Source organism: Cannabis sativa, chromosome 9 (assembly GCF_029168945.1).
Source record: "Cannabis sativa cultivar Pink pepper isolate KNU-18-1 chromosome 9, ASM2916894v1, whole genome shotgun sequence".
Lineage (NCBI taxonomy): Eukaryota > Viridiplantae > Streptophyta > Magnoliopsida > Rosales > Cannabaceae > Cannabis > Cannabis sativa.
The window spans coordinates 1757936-1781490 of NC_083609.1; the positions used below are offsets into that span (position 1 = coordinate 1757936).

At 34.5% G+C, this 23555-nt stretch overlaps 3 protein-coding genes across 3 annotated transcripts; 2 read left to right on the plus strand and 1 right to left on the minus strand.

The window, feature by feature from the left end:
- Positions 1–1014: 1014 nt before the first annotated feature.
- On the minus strand, positions 1015–9753 carry LOC133031007 (uncharacterized). The gene is made up of 8 exons (XM_061104191.1): positions 9547–9753; positions 6581–6745; positions 6246–6425; positions 3722–3844; positions 2985–3578; positions 1855–2907; positions 1242–1759; positions 1015–1153 (listed from the first exon to the last, which is right to left on the minus strand). Exons 1-8 carry the CDS (start codon positions 9751–9753, stop codon positions 1015–1017), a joined length of 2979 nt encoding a protein of 992 aa, XP_060960174.1.
- A 6759-nt stretch (positions 9754–16512) lies between these two features.
- LOC115721976 (glycine-rich protein 23-like) lies at positions 16513–17973 on the plus strand. The gene has a single exon (XM_061103926.1). The coding sequence runs from the start codon at positions 16664–16666 to the stop codon at positions 17657–17659; it is 996 nt and encodes a 331-aa protein (XP_060959909.1). The 5' UTR covers positions 16513–16663; the 3' UTR covers positions 17660–17973.
- A 1804-nt stretch (positions 17974–19777) lies between these two features.
- On the plus strand, positions 19778–23411 carry LOC115722544 (uncharacterized). The gene is made up of 11 exons (XM_030651784.2): positions 19778–19948; positions 20048–20128; positions 20572–20667; positions 20763–20838; positions 20923–21018; positions 21105–21178; positions 21285–21392; positions 21516–21653; positions 22272–22374; positions 22544–22749; positions 22899–23411. The coding sequence occupies exons 1-11, from the start codon at positions 19889–19891 to the stop codon at positions 22965–22967; spliced, it is 1107 nt and encodes a 368-aa protein (XP_030507644.2). The 5' UTR covers positions 19778–19888; the 3' UTR covers positions 22968–23411.
- The last annotated feature ends 144 nt before the right edge of the window (positions 23412–23555 follow it).

Below are 23555 nucleotides of genomic sequence, written 5' to 3' on the forward strand. Positions count from 1 at the left end.
CAAGATCAGAGTTTCACAGAGAATTTGAGAACATTCGGGCCATGAATCCAGCGGTTGCAAAATATCTTGAGGAAATCGGATTTGAAAAATGAGTTCGGTCGTACTTTCCAGGGGTACGTTACAATGTAATGACGAGCAACTGGGCTGAGAGCTTCAACAACACAACTAAGGATGCAAGAGGCTTCCCGATCACTGCTGCTGTAGCATTCCTGAGGTCCAAAGTCCAGAAGTGGTTTGCTTCACGAAAAGAAAAAGCTGACAAGTGGACGAAACCCCTAGCACCAGAAATGGAGGAGGACTTGGCATTGCATTTTGAAAAAGGTCGGTTTTTGAACGTTGACTCATGCGGGCCTTACACGTTGCAGGTTCACCCTGGAAGAACAGTTCTCACCGGTGGCGTAGTGGACTTCCAGGAAAAGAGTTGCACTTGCGGCTTGTTCCAGTGCATGAAGTTTCCTTGTCCTCATGCATGTGCTGCATCTCAGGAGCGAAGTATTAGCGTGTACACACTATGCTCGCCATATTACACAACAGAATATTGGAGGAGAACATACGAAGGAACAATTATGCCAGTTGGTGACGAGGATGATTGGGAATTACCTGATGACATAAAGAACATGACAATTGGAGTGCCTGTTGAGAAGCAACCAGTAGGGCGACCCAAGAAGCAAAAGGTTGGAAGAATTAAGAACAACAGAACTGCTTGTAATGGTGAAAGGATTATCAAATCACGAAAATGTAGCAAGTGCGGTGCCACGGGACACAACAGAAGCACTTGCACCTACCGAGGTTTAACATAAATTTTTAGTTTATTATGTATTGTTATTGAATTAATGTTGGACTATTTTAAACATTAGAATTTGTGATATTTTATGTTTACATAATTATTATAATTTGTTGCACGAAAGAAAGGCGTAAAATTTGTATGAACTCTTGAAAAAACATAAACAAACCAATAAAAAAAAACCATTTACATTGTTATCTTAAAAAATACCAAATAAAAAAAATGACTGTTCATGCTAAATTCTGGTAAAACAAATCTACACACCAGCGCTCTCTAAATTTCTTCATATTCTCATCGTGCACATTATCAAACGTAGTCTCCAGCATACTATGCTCGATGTGCTCTATCACGTACATCCCGCAGTTACCGCTGTATGAGATAATAAAAAGTAAATGAATAAAAGTGTGCAAATTAAATTCAAGTTAAATAACAAAAAAATCAATTGTAATTAAGTTACCTTGTCTTTGTCTGTGGAACAACGGCCCGATCCATGACTTTTGAAGTGAAATTTCTGACCTGGCTCTCTGAGGCGGTAAGTTGAGGCAAGAGGATCATGTCATGACTCTCGAATAGGCCAGCCTGCGACGGCAAATTTGGTAGTAATTTTTCCCACATTTCCAGGTGACGGTTCAATTCGTTCGTGGAAATCGATCCGAGGCTGGAGTCAAATATGTTCAACAACCAATGATCCAGATCTATCTCTAATGCCACCCAATGCTTTGCTCCATCGAAGTAGAGGGCCATATATATTCTCTCCTTGTTCTTCCAACTGGCCAAGAATTGACTTTCATCCCCTCGGATCAAATCTAATATGCCCTCGTCCCACTGATAGTTTGCCTGGTCATCACCCGCAGCTTCCCACCGAGCAATAACTCCTGCTGGGAAAATACACGGCATTATGACACATCTATTCGGGTAGGATTCGGGATAAAAGTGTTGCCGCCTCCTCATCAAATGGAATGCCGCATCCAAATGCTAAAACATGAAAATTAAATATGTCAGAGTTAAATAAAAAAGAGTTAAATAAAGTCTTTAAAAGCAAAAGCAGTAAAAAAGTCTTAAAAACTTACATCGTTCCCAAGCCAAAATTTCGGAGTATGCAGTTCGAGGAACCAAGACGAATGGTATCGACCGGTGAAGCACTCTCTCGGGTAATTGTTCCCAATCTGGCCCAGTACCCAATTGTGAAAAGTCTTGAGCAGCTTCCGATCAACCACTCTAAGTGGGTCCGCATTCACGAGTGTCGAAGTAGCCCTAGCCTTCTTCTTCATTTCAGTGTACTCAGCGAACCACCTAGGCCGCCTTCTCTTCCTCCGGTTCTCCATGACTTCTGGAGCTGTCTCTAACACCTGCACCTCAGAATCCTGAGTATCCCCGATGCTGGTGATATTCGTCTTCTCAGGTGTACAGAACATGTCATCATCATCCGGTTGGTAATCATTTGGGAGAATGAAGTCATCTTCCGGTGTCCGAGCCTCCTCTTCCGGTTGTGGCTGTGGCTGTGGCTGTGGCTGTGAATCTGCTGCCGGCCTTCCATGATCTTGCAGGAGCGTCATTATGGTCTTCAACTGATCCATAATCGCTGTTTGTCCTCTTAGCAGAGCGGCCTGCCCCCTCTCCACAGTCTCCAACCTTGCCAAAATGGCAGGGTATACTGGATCGCGAGCCTCCGAGGTGCTGGGAATGGAAGCTGACGGGGGAACAGGAGGACCCTGTGACGCTGCAAGTGGGTCAACACCAGACCCATCAGGAACTGAAGCTGCAGATGGGTCAACACCAGACCCATCAGGAACTGAAGCTGGAGATGGGTCAACACCAGACCCATCTGGAATTGAAGCTGGAGATGGGTCAACACCAGACCCATCTGGAACTGCGGGCGGTGCACGTGGAGGAGACGGTGGAGGTGGTGTAGAGTCTTTAAATATTCGGGCTGCCTCCGCTCGCTCTTCCAATGTGGAGGCAAGCTTTTCGGCCTGGCTTCGCAAAGCATCCTGTGTTGGTTGCCCATCCTCACCCAACACAAGTTCCTCCAAGTCAACAAATAACGGAGGCTGACCCCCGGTTATGTAACTCACAAACTCAACCTCGTTCGGCCGAGGACATAACACGGAGTACACTGTCAACTGAAAAAATATAACAAATATATTAATATAATATATGAAAATTAACATGAATTCAAAATAAAGCGTAACAAACTTACATTTTTCGCAAATAATCTGGTGACTTCATCCTTCCCGAGTGTAGTTTTCGGCTTACTTTCCCAGTTGACCATTCTCGGAAAGCCATGCGACCTCCTCACTGCATACTCGTTGCCCAGCTGTAATATGGCCTCGTATGCCCAATACTGCAACGCTGCAGCATAGCCGTAGGCTGAGTATTTTGCCTCCTTCTGAGTGACTCCCTTCTCAATCTTTTTCAACATCTTATTCTTCACATCCAAGTAATCCTTGTTACAACTTTCCATCAGCTTGGTGTAAGAAATCTTTCCCCAGGGATACTCGTAGAAGAATGGAAGGTTATCAACCATTCTTATCACAAAAGGAGGAACGGCAGTCTTCTCCTCCTTACCAGTGAGGACGCCCATAACAAACAAGGCCATCCCCAACTTGTAAACATCATCAGCTTCTGTGCAGCTCTCAAAAACTCTGCGCAGTTGGCCGAAGGTGATCGAAGCACTACCGTTGAAATATTCCTGAATCAACCGGTCAGAGCTTCCATTTTGTTTGATGTCTTCCTCGGTAAGTAGGGCAATAAGTTTAACCCGGTGACCAAGCCGAACTCCACCCTCCCAAATCTACATCTCTTCCTTCCCACATAGAAATGGACCTCGTCCGGCTTGTCAGATTTTATTTTGTGAAGCATCAACTGATGAAAAAATGCTCCAGAAAATTGTATGGGCGCTCTCTCGAAAAACTGCTTGAAAGGGGATTCCCTCACCCTGTCCAATAGGTTAAATTCTTCAAATTTATCCTTAATCTTCGGGTAGTAGTAACTACCCCCGCGCCATGTGACACGGCCAGTGTAATGGTCCGACACTGGAATTATAAGATGTGCACTTCCCTGAAAAAAAAAACCAACAACGATAATTAATAATTAATAATACAAAAATACAATTGGTAATATACTTACATAATTAATAACCAACAACGATAAATAATTAATAATAAAACATAACCAATAATGAATAAAACAATAAAAAATAAAACAATAATTCATAATTAATAATTAAACAATAATAAATAAAACAATAAAAATTAAAAAAAATAATCAATAATTTATACTAAAAAAATAATACATAAGTAATAAAATAATAAAAGATAAAACAATAATTAATAATTAATAAAACAATATGTAATTATTACAAAAACAATAAAAAATAAAACAATAATTAAAAATTAATAAAACAATAAAAATTAATACAATAATTAATCATTAATAATAAAACAATAATCAATAAATAATAAAATTAATAAGACAATAAAAATTAATACAAAAGTTAATAATTAATAATAAAACAATAATTAATAAATAATACAAATTTATAACACAATAAAAATTAATACAAAAGTTAATAATTAATAATAAAACAATAATTAATAAATAATACAAATTCATAATTAATAATTAATAATTAGTAAAATATTAATAACTAATAACACAATACAAATTAAAACAATAATTAATAATTAATAATAAAATGATAATTAATAATTAATAACTAATAATTAGTAAAAAATAATAAATAATAACACAATACAAATTACTACAATAATTAATACTAAAACATTAATTAATAATTAATAAAAATACAATAATTAATAAAACAATAAAAAATAATACAAAAATTAATAATTAATAATAAAACAATAATTAATAAATAATACTAAAACAATAATTACTAATTAATACTAAAACAATAAAAATTAAAACAATAATTAATAATTAATAATAAATTAAAAATTATTACTTACCAATAATTAATTAAAAAATACTTATTAAGTCATTAAAAATAAATTAATACCTAAAACAATCACTAAATAATATAATAATAAATTAATACCTAAACAATTACTAAATCATTAATATTAAACAAAAAAAAAAAAATTAAAATCGGGTCCGATTGGCCCGATGGCCCGATTGGGTACCAATCGGACCCATCGGTCCAATCGGACCCATCGGTCCAATCTCCCTGCCCATACAGCATGTTAGTCCGACCCAACATCGGACCCATACACGAACACCCCAATCGGACCATCGGACCCACCCCCAATCGGACCATCGGACCCACCCCAATCGGACCATCGGACCCATCCCAATCGGACCATCGGACCCCCCCAATCGGACCATCGGGCCGGTCGTCTTCCCCAGATCCGAAGCCCATTTTTCAGTCGGGATTCACAGTGTAATCCGAATCCCATTTTCACAAAAAAACCTAAATCTAACCAATAATATCTCACAAACAATCTCAAACAAAATAAATCTTTAAATCCTTTCTAAAAAAACAAAAAAAAAACCATACCTTTGACATTTTCGGAGTGGGTCGATGTTGGGAGTTCGTCGAAGGTCGGAGTTGCGAGCGTTCGGGTTGCGTTGGTCGACTGTGTTCCCTGGTCGTTTGGGTGTCACGGGTCCGGCGACTGTGTGGGTTTTTTGGTTTTTGGGGGTGTGGGTTTGATGTGTGGGAAATCGGCTGAGAGAGACGAAGAGAGAGGAAGAGAGAGGCTGATTACAAATGAGAGGGGTAGTTTAGGAAAATTGATAAAATGGTCATATATTACCAATTTTTATAACTTTGCATTTAGAAGACAAATTTTTAGGTTATTTAAGCATAGAAATTCAAATTTCCCTTCTCTTTTTACCCTTGAAAGTGAGCTATAGAAATGAAATTATCATGGAAAATATAGTAAATATGCTAATAAACATTTATAATTTTATTTCTATATTTTAGAATTCCTTTCCTTCCTCCCTTCCAACTTATCAAATAAATAATTGTAAGGTACACACCCACTTTATCCACTATTTTTATCTTTCTACACCTCATATACAATCTATCATTAACTCATTCCATCCTTTTTACCATACCAAGGATAAGTTTAGAAAATTTAGATAATTTATTATCTTATTTTAATGTGATCACATGTTTCAAGAATTAAGTAATTTTTTTTAATGACAAATCTAAATTTTATTAAATCATAGTATGCACCACTAATCATGGTAGCAAGTCAGTTGAAACATCTTCCAAACTAAAGCAACAATCAGGAAAAAATATAAAAGCACTAACAAAAGTATAAGTCACAATATTAGCTGATCGTTTAACAAAAATAATAGGAATACTACTCAAATCAAGAATCAAAAATTTATAATCATTAATCACTTGACCAAAAATGACCATCTACGTAGAACTCTGTAAAGCTTGTATAACCGTCAAGCTAAGTGCCTCACAAACACCCATTACTTTTACCAATTCAGGTATGACCGATCCATGACTGAGCTTTGTGCAAGCTTCCAACAATAAACTTTTATCGTCCTGGGTCACAATACCAAAGTCATAACAATGAGAATCTTCAAAGAAAGCAGCGTCCACATTGACTTTAATACTACCAATTTGTAGTGAAATCCATTGCTCAACACCATCCCCTACCTGAAAACCAGGCCACGACTCTATCACAAAGTTTTAAGCAAATCTCCATTATTAAGGCACCCTTTAGTAGAGCCAATAATACTATCAATTTCCAAAAAAAATTGCTGCTAAACTCGCTCATTGCGAGCAGTCCAAATAGCCTAACAAATAGCTACCAGCAAACACTTTTTATCCACATCAAGAACTTTGAAGCTAAACACACACCAATTCAAGAAGGTATCACCTGGTTTAACAGTTGTCCCAATCCTCTCTCGGTTGCAGTTCAAATAAATAGATGGGCAAGTCACTAAAGCATGCGAAATAGATTTCTCACCATTATTCTAAATTGGACAAAGACTACTTAGAGCTCAAAGTAACAAAGTTTTAATATTCAGGAAAAATGTACTTTTTTGAGGAAAAAAAATAAACACTCTCACACCACACATAAAGCTCACGTTAGCTTGTCTCGCAAGCAGGCCCGGCCCTGGGCATAGGCGGGCTAGGCCTGTGCCTAGGGCCCACCCAGCCCAGGGGCCTAAATTTTTTTTTTCTCTTTTAAAATTATACATTTTTTTTACCAATTTTGAAAAATATCACATTTTTTCTAACATAAGGACCCAAATTTTTTTTTTTTCCCTATGACCCACTTTGTTTCAGGACAGGCCCTGCTCGCAAGACAAGACCCCTCTCGACAAGGGACAACATGCATAGAGGCATGCCACCTAAATCCACAGACTTACTTAGGTGTGGGTGTTGTAAGTGTAGCCTCATACAAAAAAAAAAAAATTATTTATTTTTTTAATATTTTTTTTATTTTATTTGATAATTAAATACAAATAATAGTATAAAACCCCACAAGTATATTCATAATAATTTAACTAGGTACAATTTTTTTTTTAATATTTAAAGCCTCATAAAACAAAATTTTTAGATCCGTCACTGGTTATACCCCAACCGAGAAGGCTATAAGAAGAAAAATACTCAAGACTCAAGCATGGTTACTTCTAGAATTTTTAGAGAGAGCTTCTGTAGATATATATATTTTGTACGTTAATAATAATTAGATTAATTAAGTTTTTTTTCTAAATTTTATTATGTATCAAATCGTGTTCTTTAAGCTATTCGGACCATTAAATTTCTTTACAGAACTATTGTTGAATTCAAGAATTCATGTCCAATTCTCTTTAATTTTAATAACAAACACCTAAATATAGATGGAAGTTCGAAAAATATAATTTATTATATCAAAATTCAGGTAAAAAAAATCCTAATTAGGTAAATACATTATAAATACATGTTAATTGCGTATCACTGTTTTATAAAATATAATCAATCAACTATAGTTATTATAAATGGGAAATTTCATTTTTTGTCCTTAATAATATATCTTATATCAAATTTTATACCCCTTACTAATTTATACAAAACAATCCACTATTTTCAAATTCTACCCAAAATACCCCTTCCATTTAATTTTCCCACTCTCTCTTTCCCACTCTGTCTTTCCCTCTCTCTCTGTCTTTCCCACTCTCTCTCCGACTTTTCCTCTTCGTCCCTGCCCAAAAACAAAACAACCGAACAACGAAATCGAACCCGACGACGACGACCACGCATACGCCGAACCCAACAACCCTCTTCTTCCCACTCGATTTTTCCCTCTCTCTCTCTATCTATCTCGGTCTTGAATTCGACCCGTGCTCGTGGAAACCACCACGAACAGTCGCCAACACAGGCCGTCGCCAGTACCCGTGCTCGTCCAAACCCAACACAGGCCATCGCCACCACAACCACGGACCGTCGCCACCACCACAAAGCTCAGTCAAAGGTAAGTTTTTCTTTTTCAAAAAAAAATTAATTTTTTAATAGATTTGGATGTGAAATATTGCATGCTGTTGAAATTAGTGGAATTTTTGTATATTTTGTGCTCTTTCTTGTGGTAGGTTGTATATGTTGGATATGTTTCAATGGTGTTTGTGTGTTTTTACGTCGTTATCGATGAAATGTCGATAGGATATCGATAGGATATCGATATATATAGGTTTCTGTTTATAGGTTATCGATATAATGTCGACAAGATTGGAAGTGTTTGAGTCTGTGTTGTTAGTGTATGTCGATAGGATATCATTGGTATGTCGATAGGATGTCGACCTTATTTGGAATAAAAGTGGAGGTCTATAATATCGATAGGATATCTACCTTATGTCGATATCTTGTCGACTATTGTTATGTAGTTGATATATGTTAGTGTATGTCGATAGGATATCATTGGTATGTCGACCGGATGTCGACCTTATTTGGAATAAAAGTGGAGGTCTATAATATCGATAGGATATCTACCTTATGTCGATATCTTGTCGACTATTGTTATGTAGTTGACATATGTTTGATAATGTCGACAACATGTCGACAGATTGTCGATATGTTGTCCACAATGTTATTTTATACTGTTTCTGTGATAATGTCGACAACATGTCGACAGTATGTCGACTTTTTGTCGACCAAATTTTTTGTATACTTACTGTTTGATAATGTCGACAGAATATCGACATGATGTCGATGTTATGTCGACTATTTTTTAATTTTTGTACAAGTACCCAGGAAGCTTCATGTATGAAAACTCAGGCGTACCCCTAGCATACGTAAGTCCCATCTCCCTGCACCTCCACGCCTTGACATAACTCATACTGATACCGTAGTTGTCAAACATGTCCCTCTGTATGTCTTTAGCCTTGTACTTAGTTCCGTCTTGGGTGTACTTCCCCTTAATAAGGTGGCCAACTACCCATGGTGCTGCTTGACGGTGATCTGAACGTCTCGCATTCAAGTTACATGTGTGTTCATTGTGAAATACAGTGACCTCAAAGTTGTCAGAATGCATCTTCTTCCTCCCCCTCAATCTCCATTTACAATCTGGAGCCTTGCATGTAACGTACAACACATCAGGGGATGACTTCTTCACCATCCACTCGAAATTGTTATTAAGGGCAAACCTACCCACAACTTGTCTCAGTTCTTCCTTGTTTTCATAAAAATTACCAAGCTCTATCACCCCTGCTTCCTTACTTTGTAAACAAGTAGTTAGCTCATGATTTTCCATTATATCTTCCTTTGTCCACATGGGAGCTTTGAACTTGGTACAAACTTCGAAAGAGGAGAACGTTGAGAACGTTGCATGACGAGCATGTTCTTCGGTTACGCACGGTCGACTACTGCTAGTTCCAGGTGTAGTGCGATTTTCACTACGAGGTTGTCGTTCTCGCTGTGTACCTTGGTTACTCGGTACACACTCTAACCTCAACAATGGTCCCGCTACGGGTTCATCGACTGCTAAATCATGGTCATCGTCCATATTCAAATCTACAATAGGATCATTATGGTAGAAGGGTGTATCGAACTCTTCAAACTGATGAAATCCTATCGCTTCTTGTTCTTGCCCTACATTGGTCGGAACATCAAAATTGGTCGGAACCTCTAAATTGGCCGGAACCTCCTCATTCACACCAATCCCAACATCTGTTTCGGGAACGCAAGACCCTACCACACTCCGAGGGAGAGGATTAGTAGGCGGCGTAGGCTCCGAATTCCCAACTTTTCTCACCTTGGTCACGAATAATGGCATAAACTCTGTATTTGACATTGTTGCCCTCATCTCTAAAAACGTTCTCAGTTGGCGTTCTCTCTTAATAACCTCTAGCGCAACCATTTTTCCCTTCATGTACAAGGAACAAATCTCCAACTTTAAGTCATACGCTACTGGATCAACTTCCAACTCTTCATATAAAATTTGTCGCAGTTCTTGTAGGGTTGTCTCGGTTGTAACTGTCAACGTCAAGCTGCTATTTGCTTTGTAGATCCAATTATAATTCTCACATAACCAAACACCATCGTACGATACAACAAGGAACACTTTGTCTCCTGCAATTGCAAACCAAAAAAACAAGGTGAGTAAAGGAAAAAACACCAAAAAAAAATAAAAATCGACATCCCATCGATATCAATAGACATAATGTCGAGAAGCACAACACCAGAAATTAGGGCACTGATTGTCGACATTGTGTCGACATATTATCGACATACAATCGACAACAACAACAACCATGCTCGTCATCGACATACTATCGACATACCATCGACATTCAATCGACAATTAAAAACGGTTGCACATTAAATGTTAATAAATTTTACATACGTTCCCAACAACCCTTCCCAACTGAAACGTTGCATGTAAGACACGTGTCTTATCGACAACATATCGACATGAAGTCGACATGTCGTCGACAAATGTGTTAGCAGTGACACTGAATTGGCATGTTGTCGATAAGATGTCGACATAGTATCGACATTCTGTCGACAAATACGCCATTTCATGCGTTTTCCCTGTACAGTTACGCATTTAATGACCATTAAATTTTCATACATTCCCAACATTTTTACTGCTCTATAAAAGCAAAGGGAAATCTTATTCATAAGTGCTCTTGTATTCTACCTATCTCTTACTCTTAAAAATTTCTCTTATTCTCTTAAGTTTGAAATATGGCCCCAAGAAAGAACGGCAAATTCCCCATCCTAACTCCTGAGGAGCTGAAGCAGGAGCCTGATGTTGGCATAGTTACTCCTGCAATGCAGAAAGTTTTGGACGCCGCTCGAGCTTTCGAAAGAGAGCGAAACGGTAACGAGTTCAGGTTCATGCAACTTGAAAGAGAATTTTGCAAAACTGGTGTATGGCCGGCTCCACCACCTGGGTTCCCCGAAGGATGCCGTCGTTGCAAACTGGGCATCTTCAACGGTAAACCGGTGAAGCCTGGAACATTATGCAAGTATTGCAAGGCTCACCCACAAGCCAAAGAATTTAAAAAAAAAATAATTTCTTAGGTTATGGTTTGTGGTGAGTTTTATTTAATGTTTGTTTTTTTTTTAATGAACTTTTATTTTCTGTTTTTTTTTTATGTTTTTTTTTTGTTATTTTTAATGAACTTTATTTTCTGTCAATGTTATGTTTATGTTTATGTTTTATCCACGGTATTTTTCCATTGCATCGATATTTTGTCGACATCATGTCGACAAAATATCGACAACTTCTTAAAAAAACAAAAATGCTTGTTGTCGACATTCTGTCGACAAACATGTCGACAAAATGTCGACAAATAGTTAATCCCAAAGTTGGTTGCATGATGTCGACAACATGTCGACATCATGTCGACATAACGTCGATAATGGTCGTCACTGACCTTTCCTTTGTAATCATCGACAAACCATCGACATATCATCGACATATAATCGATAACACTGGAAAACCCAGAAATCGACTGAAAACCAGATCTGCCAGATCTCAACAATTTCAGACCAAAAAACAGCAGTTCCAACAATAAACACACGTATAACAATTTTAAACTACATAAAGTCAAACAAAATGCTTAAAATGCAACTTACCCATTATAATAGTGTAAGATTCTTGAGTGATGTTGTATTGTGCTTCGGTTTTCCACCAACACCCACCGAGAAAACAACCATGCAACAGCAAATAAAGAGAGTGGGACGGATACAGGGAAATTTTTTCATAAATTTTTCAATTTTTTCCTAGAGAGAGAGAGTGGTGCACGAGAGAGAGGGAAGAGGGAAGAGAGAGAGAGAGAGAAATACACTTTCAGATTTTAGCTTTTCTTTTTTTTTTTTTTAAAAAAAAAGGGTAAAATGGGAAGTTCATGTAATTAATGGACTAAATTTGTACAAATTATAAAGGGGTATAAATTTTGATATAGGTTGTATTATTAGGGTTAGGGGTGTTCGCGGTGCGGGTGGTGCGGTTTTTAACCATTTTTTCAAACCAACCCGCACATGCGGTTTTTCCAATTTTCCAAACCGCACCCGCACCGCGATACTAAAAAACCGCAAAAACCGCACCGCAAAAAATGATGCGGTGCGGTGCGGTTTCTGCGGTTTATGCGGTTTGAACTATCACAATTTTTTTTGAAGTCATCACAAAATAATTAAACTATCATTAATATAATTATTCCAAAACACTTAAGAAAATACAACAAACTTGAGACTAATAAAAGTTATAACAACAACAATAAGTTAATAATCTTTTTAAAGTTTCAACAACACACCTAAATCAAAATATTAAACTTGAAACTAATTAAATTCCAACAACAATATAAATGTACAAACACAAACTTCTAACTCCAAATTTCAATACACATGTATGGGCTTGGGTTTGTTGCTAAGAAGAGAGGGTTTGTGAAGAGTTATGGATTTTGTCCTAAGATTTATGGGCTTGGATTAGGCTCATATGTATGGGCTTAATTAAATAAATATAAAAATTAAAATTTTAAAACATGCGGTGCGGTGCGGTTTGAATCGCGGTTTAATAATTCCAAACCGCAAACCGCACCTCACCGCGCGATTTGGGAAAAATTCAAACCGCAACCGCACCGCGAAGAATTTCAAACCGCATTTTTTTTGCGGTGTGGTGCGGTGCGGGCGGTTTGAGCGGTTTGAGCGGTTTGATGTGCACCCCTAATTAGGGTCAAAAATTGAAATTTCCCTTATAAATTTGAAGGGGGTTGAGTGGGGTTACCAGAGAGTACAGTTACATAAATAAGTAGTAAAGTAGTACAATTATTACTCCTGCTAGTTATTGCAAAAACAGATATATAATTATGCAATATCAATTAACTTTTGATAGAGATAGATCTAGAGATCGATCATATATATAAAATTATTCAAGCCACCTTTTTATATTTATATATATGTTTATGTGTGTTTGTATCTCATAAGAATTATTTGAGTATTATTATAAGGTATTAAAGTGTCTAGTACTATTATAAAGTAACGCTAAGTCTGATTTTAAATTAAATAGGTTAAATTCGTGTTTAGGGTACACCCAAACTTGAGGCCTATAATCTTTGTGTAGATTGTTAAAAATAAAAAACATGTATTTTGTAAAATTTTGGGACCATTAGTTTTCAAGATCAGTTTTAACTGACACCTTATAAATAGTTAGTGTTTTCTATAATTATTTTTCTTTGGTCTTAGTTCTATACATTTTTATTTAATAAATAATATAAAAAACTATTAACTATTCATAATGCATTATATGGGTGTGGTATAGGACACTTTAAGGTGTCTAATAGTAATGCTAAAATAAAATAAGTGAAATTCAATATTAAATTAAACCAATAGCCATATGATATATCATAAATTAAGTGTATTAGACACTATGGTTCCCCTTTAAAACTGTTTGAGAGAGAGAGAGTAAAGTATACATTATTAAATATATGTTTAGAAGTAACTGTGTAACTACAAGAGTAGTAATTACACTATAGTTTAAAATATAAAGTGTCATTAGATATGATGTAATAATTATACATGAATTTTTAATATTATATTTGACAAAATAGTTAGTGTGTATGAAAATAATTGTGTAATTACTAGGGTGATAATTATACAGTTTAGTAATTACACTATATTTTAAAAATATAATGTATGTGTGTTTGGATATGAAGTAGTAATGAAATATAAATTTTTAATATTTTATTTGGAAAAATAATTATACATGAAAATAATATTTTCTTAGTAGTTAATATTTAAAATAGAAAACTTTTGATAATTACACAGTCTAATTACACTCCAATCTCATGGAGGCCATGAGAATTAGAGTGTAATTAGAACTACCCACTCGCCTCTATTTATAAAATTACAGTGTAATTACATGGTCAAACAAACATGTAAAATTGTGTAATTACCTCTAACTATACACAAATTCAATTCTACGGTAATTTTCCAAATGCACCCTTAACAGTTACACAAGAAAATAATATTTTTTTAGCAGTAGAATAAAATTACATAATTAAATAAACCTATCAAATTGTGTAATTAGTAATTATCTAATTATACCATGATATAATTGGAATGACCTTCAATTATAAGTACAATAAAATTACATAATTAAATAAACATATCAAATTGTCAAATTGTGTAATTAGTAATTATCCAATTATACCATAATTTTCTAAACGTGCCCTAAGAATATATTTGGTGGTAGGACATTGTTTGGTTTGGGTTCATTAATGGCTTTTGATGCAAAAGAAGGCCACATTAAATGAGACCACGTTATAGAAATAGTACTCTTCTTCTCTATACCACACCTTTCAACTTGCATGTCTATTCCAAATTGAGCTTAAGTTTTAACTCACATTTCCTAAAAAAAAAATAATAAATACAAGATTTCATTTATTATTTTTCTAAAAACTAAAATTGTTGAAAATTAGAAATTTTAACATAAAAATTGTTAAATAAGTTTTACTTTCCACATTTCACATGTACTCAATTTTTTTTCTTTCTTTTGTTTTACAAAAATATCAAATCCTTATAATTTTTCTTTAAAAAAAATCCTTAAATTTTTAAACAATAATAATTACACTTGTATGCCTTTTGTTTTGTTTTTTTTTTTTCAATTTTCTGAATGATTTTTTTTATTTCAACATTGTTTTAAAAGTGCTAATTATTATGATTTTTGTCCTCTAAATTTTAACATATACTAAATCATGCTTCACAAACTTTTCATACCGTTAAATTTTTTCTGAACTATTGAGATTGTTAGATTCTAAGATTTTTGTCCAATTCCATTAAATTTTACTTAGGTGACGGTAGTTCATGTACCAAATCGTGTTCCGTAAACTTTGACATGTACTAAATCATACTCTTTGAACTTTTATCCACGTTAAGCATCCATTAATAAAATTAGACGAAAGTTCTTGAATTCAACAATCTACATAGTTTTAGAGAAATTTTTAACGATCTCAAAAATTTGGGAGTAAAAATCCTAATTAGTCTTTACTAACATTACATTTGGCATGATTTTTTTTTTTTTTTGTTGAGAAAATATGTATTCACTTTTAATTAAGGGTAACTATCATTTTGGACCTTGTGTTTTACAAGAATTACCAATTAAACTCTCTGTTTTATTAAATGATATTCAGACATTGTGTTATTCAAAATGCTACAAAATAGAACATGAAATCAATTGTTGTGGTCAATTTTTTTTTTGTTAATAACCAACTTGAAACCAGTTTATAGCACAAATACAAAAAAATACAACTATTCGTATCATAACACCTCCAGGCCAGGTTATTATCAAGTTTTAATTTGATGACAAATTAAGCTCAAGATTCATTAATTACAATTTTGAAAAATATACACCGTCTGAATTGTCATTATTTAACAAAATAGATGGTCTAATTGATAATTTTTGTAACATACAGTATCCAAAATGATATTTGTAAGAAAATACCATGTAAAAAATATTTAATTTTTGTAAATATAGTGTATAAATAGTTACACATCTGTAAAAAAAAAATATATTTATAAATTTGTAAATGTTGTCACATAATTAAAAGCTGTAATTTTATAAAATTAATTTTTATTATTTATAAGATTTCACATTTTCAAATTAATTTTTTGAGTTTTGAAAATTCTCTTTTTTTTTTTTTTTCAAGAAACAAATATTTATGATCATCACTAAAATTTTCAAACATTACTAAAAATTCAGGGTACATTTATATGTTAAAAAAGAGTATTAGGAGCACAACTTTATCACATGACTTCTTATAATTAGTTAACAGTTTTTGTAATCTTTATTAAATTAAAATAAGTGAACTCGATATTGAATTGCATCACTAACGATATTACACATATTAAGGTCGGTACAAAGTACCATAAGTGTCCTTTATAATTTTTCTACAAAAAAGAGCATTGATATTAGACACCAGCAGTACCTAGCACTTTCTATAGGCGACGATATTCTCTAAAAGTTATTAGTTAGCGATATTTGTTAAAAGTTATTTTTTCAAGTTATATAGAACTTGATACTTAATTATACCAATAATAGTACCATATTTTCTAACAATTCTAAAAAAAAAAAAAAAAAAAAAGAGACGTGGAAAAAAGAGGACTAGAAAGTCAAAAATCAAAATCTAATGCAAGAGGCTTAGACTACGTTGGCAGTTGGGCAGGAATAAATTATCTGCCAAATGACAGATGAACCTCATTTACTACATCCAAACGTGACAGTTGGGTCACTATATAATATATATACACATTAATTATTGTTACAATTTTTAATTTAACTTAGCCCTAATATAAATATTGCCACTCCTTTTGTTGCACCACTACTACTACTACTATATACTTGTTCACACCTAGTGATCAGTTCATATATCTCAAAATCATATAGTGTTCTTCTCATAAAACGAGCTAGAATGAGGGTTGTTGTTGTTTCATATTTCTTGTGCATTTTTCTTGTTTGTGGCTTAATATTAGTTGTAGCCGATGATAATAATAATAATAACAAGGTTGATCATGATAAAGAGGATAAGCATTTGTTCCCTCGTCCACTTTTTATTAAGCCTCGTCCATTGAGACCACGTTTGAAACCTCCTCTTCTTCACAAACCTTTTAGGCATGGAATTGGCGGCGGACTTGGCGGCGGCGGTGGACTTGGTGGGGGTGGTGGTTTAGGTGGTGGAGGTGGACTTGGTGGTGGTGGTGGTCTTGGGGGAGGTGGTGGACTTGGGGGTGGTGGTGGGCTTGGTGGAGGTGGTGGGCTTGGGGGTGGAGGTGGGCTTGGTGGAGGTGGTGGGCTTGGGGGTGGAGGTGGGCTTGGTGGAGGTGGTGGTTTGGGACATGGTGGTGGGCTTGGTAAAGGAGGTGGGCTTGGTGGAGGTGGTGGTTTGGGACATGGTGGTGGGCTTGGTAAAGGAGGTGGGCTTGGTGGAGGTGGTGGTTTAGGGCATGGTGGTGGTGGTGGGCTTGGTGGGGGTGGTGGGCTTGGAGGAGGACATGGTGGTGGGCTTGGTGGGGGTGGTGGGCTTGGAGGAGGACATGGTGGTGGGCTTGGAGGTGGTGGTGGGATTGGAGGAGGACAAGGGGGTGGGCTTGGAGGAGGACATGGTGGTGGGCTTGGTGGGGGTGGTGGGCTTGGAGGAGGACATGGTGGTGGGCTTGGAGGTGGTGGTGGGATTGGAGGAGGACAAGGGGGTGGGCTTGGAGGTGGCGGTGGGCTAGGTGGGGGCGGTGGGCTTGGTGGGGGTGGTGGGATAGGCGGTGGCGGTGGTGCAGGTGGGGGTGGAGGATTTGGTGGTGGTGTTGGAGGAGGTGGTGGTTTTGGTGGCGGAGGAGGATTTGGAGCTGGAGGAGGTGTTGGTGGTGGGGGTGGTTTTGGTGGTGGAGGTGGTATTGGTGGTGGTGGCCACTGATGTTAATATTTATATATAAATTATATTTATATATAGTCTTTTAGGTTCATTCTTTAATTATCTACTTATTGAACCTATATATATATATATAGCTTGTTTATTATTAGTAGTAGTTATTATAGAGCTCAAATATGCATGCATGCAATATATATATATTGGTGAGAAGTGATCACTTTTTCAATGTCAAGATCTGTCCTTTTGAATTTTAGGGAACATTTTTAGTGTTCCTCTCCTACCTAGCTACAATGGCATTGTACTGTAAACTTGTTATGTTCTCATTACTACTATAAATAATATTGTTTGTTATTATTCTATAGTTTTCTTCTCTTCTTTTCGTTTTGATAATCTCATACAATATTCAAAATGCTTTATAAGTTTAACATGCACGTATATATTTTACTTTTATGCATGTACCTTTTTTTACCACTTATATGTTCATCGAATTACATCTAATTTTTAGACTTATCAAACTATATATTCGATATTAAGTTTTACTTTAAAATTTGATCCAATTAATTTTATTTGTCTGATTGATCTAATGTCTAATTAGATTGGTTCTATCTAATAAATATATTTTATCTATAAAAAATCTATTGCATTGATTCAACTTTATTTAATATTTTAGATCTAATATTTTTTAAATCAGATGTGATTCATCTAATTTTTTAGATTTATTATTTATTCAAATGTAATCCAAAAAAATAAAAAAGTTAATTCTGATTTTCATATAAATAAATATATTTTAAGTATAATAACATGAAATTTAATTATTCATCTAAAATAATTTGAAATACTAATGAATTAGATTAAATATTGGATGTATTGAATTTTTCGAGAACCAAACCAACATGATTCAATTGAATATTCAAAAATAATATTCAAACTAATCTAATTATAATTAGATATCAAATATTTGACAATTAATTATAATTAAATTGGTCGATTGTAATTAGATTGGATCAGTTAACCACTAACTATACTTTATGAGCAAACTTGCATATATATAACATGATACTCTTGCATATATTAGTTCAGTTCATCATCCAAACAATTTAGAAATTTTGGTCATTTTTCAAAAGAAAAAGAAAAGGAAAATGGTGGCGTGGACATGCAAAAAGCAGATAGACAGTAAATTAATTTACAGAAATAATAAAAGCCATTCAACAACCAATGCGCGTTTCACAATTGATACTGTACTCAACATCTGAAACCTAAGGAATTAATGACATGATAGGTTGAGACTTCAGTTGAGAATATAAAGAAAGAGAAATGCAGTATTAGTGCTTAGAAAATATGTATTGAATCTCGTATAATTTAGAAAATATCACTAACTAATCGTAAAACATTACCTAATCGTAATTATGTATCTCGGTGTTATACTGTTATTAGTGTAATTATGTATTGAATCTCATATAACTTAGAAAATATCACTAACTAATCGTAAAACACCACTTATAAAAAGTGTTAGACACTAATAACAATGCTCATAAAAAAAATGTGTAAATAATCTTCCTATAAATTATACACAAACTTAATGTAACTTTACATTAATTTGAGATTAGTCTCACTTGTTAAAAGGAATAATTATACAAGGCACCATTTTTTGTAAAAACATTACATTTTTACGTTTAATTTTTTTTTTTTTTTTTTACATTTTTAGGGTTTTCCATAGAAATAGCATGAAAACAACAGGAAAATTACATAAAAGTAACATGAAAATAACATTTAAATAACATCAAAATAATAACAAAAAATAACATACATATTATAAAAAATCAACAACAAATTAACAAGATAACAACATAAAATGACCGTATTTTCTGTAAATAAAACAAAAAAAACTGTAAAAATGTTTAAAATTCCGTGAAACCGTATTTTTGTAATTTTTTTTGTTGTTTTTGTGTATTTGTTAAATTATCCCGCATAAAAATGGTATAAATCTTTAATCAAAAAACAATTGCATTTAGAACAAAATAAAGTGGTATTCCAAAATTAGGCCCAAGAATTTCCAACAACCCATGTATACCATTAGCCCACAATCCGAAAACGACGTCGTCAATCAGTGCTCCTCTTGTCGTTTTCGATTTCTCCCATTACGACGTCGTTTCACTGCAAATTGTCGTTTTCTTCCTCTATTGGAATCGTTAAAGAAATTTCTGACTCGTCCTTAACTCGTCGAGCATAGCCATAGATCAGAAAACGACCCATTTCTCTCTCTCTTTCTCTTCGATGGAGTTCCACAGATTCTACCTCCTACTCATCTTGTCGCTTATCTGTGCTCAATCTAGGGTTTGTATCTCTCTTTTTATCTTTCTATTTGATTAGATACTCTGTTATATGTTGTAGATACTCGATCTGACAATTTCTTGTTTTGGATTTTTGATTTAGGCCGAAACTACTGGATCTGTTTTCTTCATTGATAGTTCTTCTAATCAGTTTTTTCGTAAAGCATCGGACGATTTAGTCAAGGTAATTCTCCGCGATTGCTTCATTTCATCAAATTTATAATTAGTGTAGTGCCAATACGGATTCAATTTGATAATTTTTATCTGTAATTATGATTTTTCTTTGTTGATTATGTAATTTGAATATCAAGAATTCTTGAACTGATTCTACTTGTTTTAGGAGATTTTGTTTGATATTCAATGTTAGTGCTTGTATTTATGTGCTTTGTTCTAGATTAAGGTTTATAGAGCAGATTTAAAAGTAGGTTTGGATTTCTATGGAGTCTGAACTGACACTAATTATTGAGTTTTTCACTCCCTTATTTTCACTGTTGTATTGTTGTTTGATATCTATGTTTTTGTTACTGTAATTGCATGAATTCAACAATGATGAATTAAATGATTATTCTCCAGTTATATATCTTTTTTATTGCTTTAATGATTTTCTCCAATTTTGTGTTCTTGCAGCCAGATTTGATTTTGGACACAGAAGCTGGTGCTGCGGTATCAGTCTTGCTTGGATTTGCACCACCTTCTACTCTTTCAGAAGCTAGCTCATCTAAGGTTTTACTGTAGTAGGAAATACATTTTCTAGTTACTCCTTGTTTTTTAGATTGTAAGACTTGGTTCGTGATATTTTCCTTTTATTCGTCTGGCAGTTGAATCAAATACTCGTCCCGAATCCATTCAATCGGCCTCGTGCTGTTTTCATGCTGGAAGTTAGAGGAGTTGATGGTCTATGCACTTAACTTTAATGAAAATTTAATCTCTTTTATTATTCGGGAACTAGTATTGAAGTGAATTGTCTTATGCATGCAGATTCTGAACTATTGGCAAAAGATAATGCCATCTCTGGCAATATTCTTAGTAGCAAGATTGTGTTCGGGTCAGAGAAAACTGAAATTCAACTTCCAGGTAGTTAATTTTATATTTTTTTGTATGAATGTTTGACTCTGTTCGGTAATGTGTTGGAATTTCTTATGATTCCTTATTTGATGCAGCTGAAGATGAAGTTTCTGTAGTTTCTTTGGATGAGCCATTCACTGATCTTACCGACAAAGAAATTAGCATTTTTGTGAGTTGATGTCTCATACTGAGACAGTTCTATTTCCATGTCCTATTTCATTTCCACTGTGCACTTACATGACAAGTATGTTGTTTTTATCCTGAATGTTGTTTAGGCATCTTGGATGGGTGGGGCCTATATCTACAATACTGAAGAAACTTTGAATGGAGATTTGATCATTCCTTTGGCCAATGGTGCTAATGTGAAGCTTCATATGTCAAAGGTGATACTCCTCACTAACGATTAATAATCAAATGACATTATAATTTTTTTTTCTTTTTCCTTAATTGATTTTAAGAAACATTTATATGTGAAGATGATATGTTTTGTATTAACATTTTGGCAGAAAGCAGACAGGGAATTTATTGTTAGTATTCTATCTCTTGTCCGTAACTTAAGGAGTGCAATGGAGCTGCATGAAGACTTATCTCATGTTAAAAGCAATCCGGCTGAGTTGTTGATTGGTTCCTTTGATGGCATTAAGGTAACATTTTCTTTTTTGTGTGGGTGGGGGTAGTGGAGGTGTTTATTTTCTTATAATCAAATATTATAGATGTGGCATTTGTTCATTTAATTGTTTGGGTGGGTGCTTTGTAATTTGTGTAGATTCTGGTATTTTGCTGAATAAATCCAATTAGTTGAAATGGCTAAAGTTTTACATTTAAGATTTATTTAATAATCAAATTTTTATGATAGAAGGCTTGGGAATCATGCCTATAGCTATGCATGATGTTAAACTAACTGACTTTTTCGGGATTGAAATTTCACAAATACTTTCCTTGTTATCTGGTTTTGGCTTTGGCTTTTTCTTCTATGAACTTTATGTTCATTTGTGTTACAAGTATCATGGCTATCAACTAGTAGATTTTCAAACAATGTAAACATGGAAGTAATTTTTCTCAGTTGTTTTCCGTTGGCCATTGTGGTACGGGGATGAGTTTAGTTTAGAAGTTGTACATTTGTAACTAAGTCAAATCTTGCTCATCTCTTTTTGTGTAATGTGAGAATCCATCTCAATGACCACGAAGAATAGTTAGATGTGCTTTATTTGGTTCTTATGTAATTTTTTTTTTCTCTTATACTTTTAACATGGCAATAACAGATTTTACGAGAGCAAGGAAGTGAGGGTTCCGCTCAATATGGAATGGAGTTACTACTCGCTACATTGTCCAAGCTATACAACGAACTGCAAGATGCATACAAAGGTCAGTTATCTTGATTTTGTGATGCAGATATATAGTCTGGAAATTTAGCCACACCTTTGATTGTTTGAGTTCAAGATCACAGAGTAAACATTTTAGATAACAGCATTGCATATGAACCCGTTGTAATAGAGATCACAGATTTCATTCAGCTAAAATTCATGAATGGCAGGTCAAATTGTCGGAGTCATCTTTTGCTCCGGGGAAGCTTCTATGGAATCAAGCAAGTTGCTGGATGTGAGTTTTGCTCCTCAGCGATCAGCGCGTTTGTTGGAAGAGAACAAAGTCCCCCGTGAATTGATTATTGAAGTGTTGTTGGTTAGGAAGATCCTTGCTTGGATCACAGGAATCATACTTCTCATTTCAACCCTCATAGGGGTAAGATTACACGCACACACACCAACAACTACCCTATTCTTATAATTACAAAGCTAATGAATTGTCGACAAGACAAAACCCGAAAACAAACCATATTTTGCTTCTGAAATATTGGCTAAAACTGTCATTTTTTTTTTCATCTTTTGCAGGTATACTTCCTTTTCTATATGCCACTCACAAGAGATACCCTTTTGTATTCTAATGTCAAGCTCGATTAAATCGAAAGAAAGAAAGATCGGATTACCGTTGGACCATATGCCTACTACCTATGTCCAATTTACAATGTTTATATTGAAAAAAACCCTCTTCCAATTCTGTGAGATTAAAACACAGGTAGTTCTTAGGTAATCTGAGTTTTCTCATCCAAACATTAATGGCTAGATCAAAGAAGTATTTTCTTTAGAGAGATTCTCAATAGCCACTTTTTCCTTTGTCTTTATTTTTTGGGTATGTAAAGCATTGGGACTGGTCAGCTTGGGTGAGAAAGAATTTGTGTGCTTAGCAGATGAAAAATAATATTGTGCATTTATTTGGCCATGAGGAGATTCTCTTATCATCTGTGTATTTGTTTATTAGTTTCCAATAATTTATATATGTATTTTCCAAATTTTGGATAATAATTATAATAATAATAATAAAAAAAAACAGCATTACCTTCCTCATTGGATTCGATTAATCAGAACCCACTTACATCTGTATTTTGTAAAAGTAGTTATTTGAAATTTTTTATTAGCAAAATAATCATGTTTAGCTACTTGAAAATTAGTAAATTCAAGTGTGGTTATTTTACTAATTTAACATTTTCA

Coding starts and splice junctions, on each gene's coding strand:
- LOC133031007 (XM_061104191.1), bottom strand. CDS start 9,753: ATGGACGATGACCATGATTTAGCAGTCGATGAACCCGTAGCGGGACCA. Junction 6,746..9,546: donor CAACGTTCTCCTCTTTCGAA/GTTTGTACCAAG, acceptor TGTCCAATTTAG/AATAATGGTGAGAAATCTAT. Junction 3,845..6,245: donor GATCGGTCATACCTGAATTG/GTAAAAGTAATG, acceptor TTTTTTTTTCAG/GGAAGTGCACATCTTATAAT.
- LOC115721976 (XM_061103926.1), top strand. CDS start 16,664: ATGAGGGTTGTTGTTGTTTCATATTTCTTGTGCATTTTTCTTGTTTGT.
- LOC115722544 (XM_030651784.2), top strand. CDS start 19,889: ATGGAGTTCCACAGATTCTACCTCCTACTCATCTTGTCGCTTATCTGT. Junction 20,129..20,571: donor CATCGGACGATTTAGTCAAG/GTAATTCTCCGC, acceptor GTGTTCTTGCAG/CCAGATTTGATTTTGGACAC. Junction 21,019..21,104: donor AACTGAAATTCAACTTCCAG/GTAGTTAATTTT, acceptor TATTTGATGCAG/CTGAAGATGAAGTTTCTGTA.